The 9919-nt window shown below is 34.1% G+C and overlaps 2 protein-coding genes across 2 annotated transcripts; one reads left to right on the plus strand and one right to left on the minus strand.

Moving 5' to 3' along the window:
* The first annotated feature begins 3871 nt into the window (after positions 1-3871).
* Positions 3872-4753, plus strand: LOC110803894 (protein BPS1, chloroplastic-like). Its single transcript, XM_022009436.2, has one exon. It carries the CDS (start codon positions 3872-3874, stop codon positions 4751-4753), a length of 882 nt encoding a protein of 293 aa, XP_021865128.1.
* Positions 4754-5082: 329 nt separating this feature from the next.
* Positions 5083-9387, minus strand: LOC110803891 (agamous-like MADS-box protein AGL15). The gene is made up of 8 exons (XM_022009434.2): positions 8872-9387; positions 6652-6733; positions 6327-6391; positions 6146-6245; positions 6001-6042; positions 5818-5859; positions 5558-5730; positions 5083-5467 (listed from the first exon to the last, which is right to left on the minus strand). Exons 1-8 carry the CDS (start codon positions 9051-9053, stop codon positions 5395-5397), a joined length of 759 nt encoding a protein of 252 aa, XP_021865126.1. The 5' UTR covers positions 9054-9387; the 3' UTR covers positions 5083-5394.
* Positions 9388-9919: the final 532 nt, after the last annotated feature.

Below are 9919 nucleotides of genomic sequence, written 5' to 3' on the forward strand. Positions count from 1 at the left end.
TGTAATTTAAAATAAATATTAGATACAAATAAAAATGAAAAAATAACTTTTGAAATAGTTTATTATCCGTTTACAAATCTGAGTCCAACAAACAAAAAGATAAATTTTGTAAAAAGATAATATTTAAAAAATAAACAAAAGATAAAAATTTGCAAATTAAAAAAAGATAACTATAATTATCAACTTTCAATATACGGTATTTTTTTGTTGATGATCTATATATATCTAAACCAATAAAGATTAATCAAACATGCCTTGGGAAAGAAGATGATCTGTGATTATCTCAATTGTGGAACCACACCACGCCATAAAACCACCATCACATTATGTAACTTGCTTGCTTATTATATGTACAATGATATGGCAAAACTTTTGTTGATTGATATTCTTCTTTTCGTTCCAGGTTGTTCAATACAGTACACTCCAGATTCGGACGATCGAGGATTATGCGAGAACTTCATAGAAAACTACAGAAGATGAGCGTGAAATTGAGATAATTGTACATAATCGGGTAAATATTTGGTATGTTTGGATATTCACTTAAAATATAATTGTATATCGACTTATTGAGTTTTTGTTTTGGAATTACAATTTTTTGAATTACCGGTTACAATCATATATGCATGTGCTATTTGCTTTTTTATCCTAATTTATTTAGGTGTGATCTCAAAATTTTCACGATGTATTATTGTCTTTTTTGTGTGGTCAAAATCATTCTTTTACTTTGGATTATTTAACACCTGCAATTAGTGGAATCATCATTTTGATGCACTGGAATTTTTTTTTTGGTTATATATAAACTTAACTTCTCATGTAATTCGATCAAGAGTATATAGGAAGTTGGTATTGAAGGATAACATATTTTTCGATTGATGAGAAGGATGACAACACCGAGCAAGTCATTTGCGGTGATTTTAGAGATTCCAAAAAAAAATCAGTGCATCACCACAATGATGATTTTAGAGATTCCAAAAAAATTATCAGTGCATCACAATGATGATTTGCATTTCCTTAAGCGTATTACGGGTGTATAAACACACATGCAATAGGTAACTAAGCTATACGATTGGATAATTGTTAACAATAAAACCAAAATTTACATAAAATAAAATAATATATTCAAATATAATAGACATATATGAACAAACAATTCAATATGCATTATTAAAATTATTTGTATAATAATAATAATAAAAAAAAGACCCGATAAAAGATAATAATAAGAGAAAAAGATAATTTATCCCGTTTAAAATAATAAAATAGAATTACAAATGTTATCAAATCAATCATATGTTAAGTAGTTATGTATTGTGATAAAAAGACACACGTAATTGATTCTCATATGAATTCATCAAGGTAAAGTTAAAAAATAAATCTCACAAACAAAAATAAATATATTTAACCCGTGCATCGCACGGGCTTTAAATCTAGTTCTCAATAATCCAATGTAAAATACTTTCCTATAACAAATCATAGAGCACGAGCTCTCTTTTGTATCAGTGGTGATTGAGGCTGAACTTGGTAGGGAGGACCTGTGTTCGATCCCCCGCAACAACAATTGGGAGGGGAATGGAACCTATCCACTCAGAACTCGCCCCGAATCCGGATTAGCTATAAGGGTGAACCGGATGGTACACCAAAAAAATAGAGCACGAGCTCTCTTTTGTATCTTTCTACTAACGTTCCAACATGCTAACGCTTTATTTTGGCAAGCAAAGCTCCAAATATTGGCAAACAGAAATATCACATTTTTAATGAAAAAAATTCTTTTTTGTGAAAGAGAGAGAAATAAAATAAAATAAAACGAAACACAAAACAATCCCAAAATAACTACTTCATGGAAAATAAACTACTCCGTATAACTGAAGACAATCTTATATTTCAAAATACAGTATTACGAGCATTGTTTAAGAAAGGTTCTATTAAATTTTATGCAACATAAGTAATCTGTAATCCTATGAGTAAATTAGTAGATATTGCTATCATCAATATAGAGACATGCCACAATACTTACAGTTGAGTAGTTGAACTTAGCAATCATCCCATCAAGTGTGAAACCATAATACCTTACACTATCCCGTATTCCCGTTAGTGGAAAAGATAAATCAAAGCAGCCAAATTCGTATAAACGCGTTCTCATTAGCTGTCAAAAGCTGACCCGACCTGAAAACCCGACCTGAATCGACCGAACCCGTAACCGATCATGACCCGAAATTACGGTAAAATAGGTAACCCGAAACCCGACTTGTACCTGATCCGAAAAAACCGATAACCGATTTTAACCCAATGTTGTAACACCCGAACCCGACACCCGACCCCAAGATGACCGATAACTGAACTGACCTGACCGAACAATGACCCGAACCCGATTCGGTACCCGACCCAATGTCAATCCGAAACCGATTGTAACTCGATGAAACCTGCTAATCTGCTATTGACCCGACCCGTGACAATCTGATTTACCCGACCTGTTGATAACCCGACTTATCATTGACACGACCAAATATTAACTTCAACGATAAGTCTTTTTTAATTATTTATTACTAGATACTGAAAAATTAAAACGCGAAAAAATTAAAACGTGTTGAACAACTTGACGTTTTTATATAAATAAACAAAAGTAAAGTAAAACTTGTTTTGTCTTTACAATAATTTCGAGTTATTTTTTGCAATTTGGATGATATGAAAGGTAAGAATTGAATCTAACATCCTAACTAACAATCTTTCTCTTTGTCTGCGCGACCTATGTCAATGTGCTCAACAACGAGAAAAACGGTTACGCTATCACACAGGAAACTCGCATTGGCTCGAAACTCACTCACTTACCCCTCATTCCAAAAATGAAATTCGAGTTGCGGGAGTAAATATTTTTCACTTTCACATTTTGAGATGACCAAATCGATCATTAGTTTGTAATCCATATTCACTTTATATATGTATCGACTTGACAAAACCAAGCGATTATTTGGTCTATAAAATATTTAACTCTAAAATAAGTTCAACAATATTTTTTACAATATAAAATAATTAAAATGTATAGGATAGTTATCAGACCCGAGTTTGACCCGTCCCCGAGAGTGACCCGACCTGAATTCTATCTAATCCGATTATTATCCGATCCAAACCAAGACCCGGACCCGAAAATAACTGTGTTGCAAATCGACTTAAACCAGACTCGATAAGAACCCGAACCCGAAATTACCTGCTACAAACCGACTTAAACCCGACCTGATAAGACCCGAACCCGAATCAAACCTGACCGAAATGTGACCCGACCCGAACCCGACCTGAACCCGGGATAAGAAAAAACCCGACATGACCCCACCTGAAATTGACCCGACCAAACCCGAACTCAACCCGGATGGAATATTGACCCGACACGACCCAACCTGATCATGACCCGAGACCCGGAATGACCTGACCCAAGCCCGACCCGATTACCTATTTTGGCAGCTCTACTCCAATAGTCCAATGTAACATTCTTTTGGTATCCTTCCAACATGCTTTGGCAAGCAAAGCACCAAAATTTGGCACACGGAATTCTCAACACTCGCATCATGCAAGTAGTCATTAATTTAGTCATACAGATTAGAAGACGTGTTTGATGACAACCACTAAACCTTCTCACACACTTTGCTAAACAACTAAGATAACCTCATTTTGACCCAGCCACCCCAAACAGAGAATATATAAACGGAGTATATAACAAGATTAACAACAGAAATTCTCACACAATTTCTTGCTCAAATAATTTGTTATTATCCCAATCTTATTAATTAAAAAACCCCAACTTTTCCTTTTGTTTCCCCCAAATTTTCAACAAAAAGATTCACTCTTTATTTGCTTTTTTGTGAATTTTGGTGTATTTTCCATGGTATTGTTCGTCAAGAAATCAACCAAACTTCTTAGAACATCGAACCCAAAACTGGATCAATCTGAATCAAAAGCTCTGAAATGTTTCCAATCATACTTATCAGAGAGCCTCAATCGATTGCTCTCTGATAAAAGACATGGATCACTTTCTCTCTCCTGGTTCATCCCCTGTTTCAATTTCTTACAGGAGATAAACAGAGCATTCACAAAATTGGTGAAAGATTTAGACCACCCATTTACCAAATGGAAGGGAGATTTGGCAGAAGATTATCTTTCACACAGTTTAAACATTTTAGATGCTTTAAATTCAATCAGTTCATCCATTTCTCATCTGGGTAACTCTCGACTCACTCTCTGTCATGCGGTGAGTTTAATCCCTAATTCGTCTTCTTCAGCTCTTCATCACTTGAAACCAATCAAACCCAGAAAAATTGAACCTGGGAATTGCAAGAAAAAAGGTGTTGAAAGCTTTGATTGTGACAAAGAAAGGGCAATTTATGAAGCTATGGTGAAATTGAAAGGGGTTAATTTGGTTGTTTTTAGGGTTTTGTTGTGTGGGGTAAGTGATGGAAGTGTTGATCATCTAGGTTTGTTGAATTCTTCTGAATTGGAGGGATTTGATTTGGGGTTTGGTGGAAATTTGATGGTTAAGGAGATTGAAGAGGTGAATGTTACAGTGAAAGAGGTTGAAGATGGTTTGATTGAAGGTAGAAAGAGCAGTAACTCTAAATTAGCAGCAGAAGAATTGAAGAACAAATTGGGTGAACTTGAGAATTTACTGGAAATGGTGAATAAAGAGGTTAATTGCTTATTCTCTGAGGTTTTGGCTAGGAGAAGTGAGTTAATCAATTGTCTTAGGCTTTGTAAAAGTAACAATTAGGGTTTTATATCCATTGAATAAGAATGTTTAGTAATTAGTTGTACCTGTATAAATTTAAGTAGCCAACTCCATGGTTGGGATAAAGGCTTCGATCGTTGTTGTATGTAAATTTCACTTGCAAAGACTGCTTCGTTGCTTGGATCAAAGTGTCCTAAGAGCAACCAAGCAAGCATCTAGGGACTAATTATCTAGTGATTGTAGTTTGTGAAATTAAATACTCTGTAATAAGAATGTTTGGTAATGTTTTGCTTTCAGTATTTGTACAAAGTAATGTGCGAAATTTTGTTTACAAAGTTAGTTTCCCGGTATGTGCATGAAAGGAAAACAAATGAACACGAATGGAAGTCGGTTTTTATTGTTGTTGGCGGAAAATAAGAGACAAGTTTAGCTAATACTCTTAACAAATCATTCACGTAGGCTATTATAAAGCTCCTTGTGTATGAAATGACATAGCTCTTCGTTGTAGACTATTTCGACACTCGCGAGTAGTTAACTAAATATTTACAGCTTATTTAATATATGATGATGTCAAGTTGTTAACTAAGTGCCACACATATATCCTGTTGGCTATTAGATTACCAAAACGTGCTATTTCTGGTGCCAATTTGAGCAGCAGCTAGCAATGATGCAGAGGAGGATAATCAGAGAGACACTTCTGGGCTTCCACACTCACTCTCGGTTGCTTTCCTCTTTCGAATGTTGTCACATGGTAGCCTGAATTGTAATGTAAGAGACAACAATTTTAAATAAAACAATGGACAAAACACTAATTTATGAAATATGGGGAAAAGAGGAGTGATGTACCCTAGGTGCAAGGTAACATCAGAATCTGTTTTGTCGAGTTCACTGTTGCAGCCTCCATCAAAACCTGAAGTCCCGTTGGTCCCAGAAGAAACCTTGGTTGATATGGGGTAGTACTCCAGATACATAGGTTCCGGGCGTTCAGATGGTGTATGATATCCTCTAAGCTCAGAAATCTACACATCATCAAAATACAGATTTATAACTGCTAACACAGTAAAAAAAAACTTGATCACTATGATGGGAGAAAGAAAGATAGTTACTTGTCTGCGTAAAGTCTCATTCTCTAGCAACGCCCTCTGCTCCTAGATTGTTAAAAAAAGTTCAAAAAAAAATGCATCTTTAGTCTTGGATAAAACATTTACTACCATGTCACCAGGACCAACAACAAACATCAAACAGCAAATTATAACTATGTATTCATATAAATATATACTGTGAGGTACCTGTATTCGTGAATGCTCGAGTTGTTCCATCAGAAGTTGGTCCTGCAGTAGCAAGTATTCACATAAACTGATATTAATTTGGGTGTTTGTCGTACAATAATAACCTCAAATAAAAGACACGCATAACCAAAGGGAAGGCAGCCACCTTCTTAGCTTTTACAGACAGTAAACTTTCATTGAGTTGCTTTTCCAGCTGCTGCAGTTCTTTCATGCTCAAGCCTGATAAATCTTTACCCAGCATCCTCCTGTAATTGACAATGGTTATTGACAGAGTTTAGAATAAAAGAGCACAAACTTGAATCACTGACAAGTTTGAGGAAATATACATTTGTCTCAATTGGAGCTTTGTTATCTCGTCTTTCAGACTATCAATCTCCTTCAAATCTTCTCCCTGCAAATAAAAAAACAGCATAGTTCGATAAGAGAGGCTTGTTTATATAAAGTAAGCACATAATTGTCTAGTTGGCCATAATCAACAGAATTATTCATGCCTAACATTAACCAGAAACTTAAAAAAAAGATGTCTAACTATACAAGTTATGCAACAGATCGAGAAACAAAAGGAGACATTTTTGTAATCATCAATCAAGTATGAAAATATAAACACTTTCTTGAGAACTAAAAACAGAATTTGAGTTAAGACCCTTGTACCTCAATCACGAGCGTTGTTTTTCCAGTTGTGACATCAGAAGTTTCCTGAGCATTCTTGTACCTCGAAAGCGTTCTTTTCATGCTGCGCATTAATAATTAAAACACTTAAGCACATAGTGAATCAAAAAAACGTAGCAATAGAACATTAAGAATTAGTTTATATCAAAGGAACAACACATTCGGCATGCTATGAATTGTGCTGAGAGCTACAAATAAGTTGTTACAAATTAACCTTGGACCTAAAAGCATAACTACATACATAAGCTATCAAGTACCAACGCACAACTCATATATAAAACACTATTCTTTCTCATGACCCACATAGAACTTCAATGCTAACAACTAAAATGTATTGAGATGATGGAAAACAATTCACCCCTTCTCTTTTCATCAAACAAACTAAAGCACAAACATTTCTTCTCTATGAAATTCAAAGACATATATACCAACATGTGATCAATCATAAACAAGATACTTGACCCTCCATGCATATTTCTGTTTCCATACATTCATAATTCATTGATCCCAAGTAAATGTCTAGGACACTCCATAGTCTGACATGGGTATGAAATCTATACATGACACTTCAATTTTACAAAGAAATTCATGGGACAAATACATGCATGTCGAGTTTTTAGGGCAAAACCCCGATCCTATATCCGAAATTCTAAGTCACAGACATGTCCCTTGAATCACTCACTCATTTAATTAGTCATGTTCATGTAGACTTGTATTCAATTGTCAGTATTCAATAGGTCTCAATAGTCGTACGAGTTGTACCCATATTTGAGTAACATTTTTCAGCCCAATAGCCAGTTTTCTGGACTCACATACACCTGATAACATGTTGCAATTTAAGCAAAGAAGTGCTTAAACGCCAGAGAAACCCGGGTTCGAGGCTTAAGAGGCCAGTAATAACTACTCCTAAATCTTAATAACAACTACAACATGTTACTCCCTCCATTTCTTTTTGATGTATCCATTTGGAATCTGGTGTGGTTTTTAAGAAAATTGGAATATTGGTTTGTATGGGTATAAGTGTAATGATTGGGTGTAAGAGAAATGATTGGATGTAAGAGATTATAATAAATAAAGGAGTGAGAAAATAATAAAGAAATAAGGTAAGAGAGAGGAGTGATAATGATGGGTGATAAAGGAGGTGAGAGAGTGGGTATATGGGGAAGGGAAAAGAATTAAATATTATGGGTCGGGAAAATTAGGAGGGAATATGGGTAGAATCTTTAGGTATTTTGGTAATAAGATAGAAATGTAAGGATATTTTAGGATAAAATGTATGTCCAAAAATAGAATAGATTCTAAATGGATACAACAATATGAAACGCTTAAAATGGAAACGGATACAACAAAAAGAAACGGAAGGAGTACAATTTAAGCAAAGAAGTGCTTAAATGCCAGAGAAACCCGGCTTCGAGGCTTAAGAGGCCAGTAATAACTACTCCTAAATCTTAATAACAACTACAACATGTTACAATTTTATATTCAAATAAACCTAAATCTTCCTCCTAAAGTTTTAATCTTTCAAATTTCAGTGTCATTTTTTCACATGCCTTCACCCTTCTAGACTCACTCTCTCACAAATAGTCATGCACTTCTACAAAATAAATAAATTAAGTATCAATTACTTCTCCTAGAGAAAACAAAACAAAAATGGAAATTAATAAAAGCTTTGATTTATTTTTTATAAACTTTTTTTTTTGTACACGAAAAATAATCCGACTGAGGAAAGAAGTAGAAAAGTCTTTCCGGGACCAAAAAGAAAAAGAAAGAAAAGAGGAATATTTAGAATTAGAAATGGCCTTGCAATTTAATCTAAAAATAGAAACTTGGAAAAATCAAAACTCAAAAGCAATGGGAAAACACCAATTTTTTTTTTTTTTTTTTGATTTTGACGATAAGAAGTTGAATGTTCAAACTTTTATTATTTTCAAGGGAAATTACTAGGAAGAAACAACAAGACTTGTAGTCCACAAGGTCAAACAAATTAATCTTGACATGCAAACACAAAATGAAAAATAAAAAATTTCCAACAACAACAATTAAACTTAAATTCAACACTTATTAATGATAATCCCAGAAATTGTAACATGCAACTTTACAAAGATAACATTTCTCTGTAAAAAAAACTTCTTTTTGTTTTTGTTTTTTTGGATATATATTCAAAAGAAATTCCCAGGAAAAAAAAAGGAGAGAAATTCAGACCTGGAGCTAGAGAACTCAAAAAGTCTTCCAGTACTAGAAAAGATGATAAGAGCAACCTCAGCATCACAAAGAACAGCAAGTTCATGAGCTTTTTTGAGCAACCCAGAACGGCGTTTTGAGAATGTAACTTGTCTGCTATTTGCATTTTCGATCTTCTTTATCTCAATCTTTCCACGACCCATTTCAATTCAACGAAAACCCAGAAAAACCCAGAAATTAATTTTAAGAAAACCCTAACAAATGATGATTAAAAACAATCAATCAATCAATCCCCTGTTTTTCTCCCCTGTTTTATTTTTATTTTAAGAATACTTTTTTAAAAAAAAGAGCTTCCTTTTTGGTAATTCTCTCTCTGTTCTAAACTTAGAAAAAGAAGAAGAGAGGTTGCTAAAAATGGAGAGAGAAATGGGAGGGAGAAGAAGATAAAGAGGCGTGGAGAGAGATTAAAAACAACTCACTCGCCAATTGGAGAAAGAGGGAGAATGAGGAGAGAGAAAGCCTAGAAACGGTAAGTCTGCATGGCAAAGTCTACACTGTTGCATGACCCTTTTTGCCACATTTAGAGCGTTTTCTGTAATTTTTGTGCCTACTTGTGGGCCACCATCTCTATTTCCATTCCAGTTTTCTTCAGACCGTACCAATATTTTCACAATTTTTCATTCTAAAACTAGTGTGTACCCCGGGCGATGCCCCGATTGCTACTTTAATAATTAAAATTTGACTTTTTTTTTCAACTCAATATTTGACTAAGATACATGTAGACCATAAAAGTGAAAAGATTCATTAAGTTCATCAACTACACATGTACATTACCTTCATCATGCAAAGTAATTTTTCTAATATTTTAATTGTTTAATTCACGGTTTTCCTAATATTGTAACTGTTCTTTTTATTTTAATATAGTCCATACAAAATAAAAAGTAACATAAAAATTTAGTTGTTTTAGACTTCATGTTAACATGTATTATAAATTAACGTGCATGGATAAACAACAATTAGTGGTTGGTTAAGATGGTAATGAAACTTAACTTCTACACATGAGGTCTTG

The sequence above is a fragment of the Spinacia oleracea genome, chromosome 1 (genome assembly GCF_020520425.1).
Source record: "Spinacia oleracea cultivar Varoflay chromosome 1, BTI_SOV_V1, whole genome shotgun sequence".
Taxonomy (NCBI): Eukaryota; Viridiplantae; Streptophyta; class Magnoliopsida; order Caryophyllales; family Amaranthaceae; genus Spinacia; species Spinacia oleracea.

Coding starts and splice junctions, on each gene's coding strand:
- LOC110803891 (XM_022009434.2), bottom strand. CDS start 9,053: ATGGGTCGTGGAAAGATTGAGATAAAGAAGATCGAAAATGCAAATAGC. Junction 6,246..6,326: donor AAGCTCCAATTGAGACAAAT/GTATATTTCCTC, acceptor TGTCAATTACAG/GAGGATGCTGGGTAAAGATT. Junction 5,731..5,817: donor ATGAGACTTTACGCAGACAA/GTAACTATCTTT, acceptor GATGATGTGTAG/ATTTCTGAGCTTAGAGGATA.
- LOC110803894 (XM_022009436.2), top strand. CDS start 3,872: ATGGTATTGTTCGTCAAGAAATCAACCAAACTTCTTAGAACATCGAAC.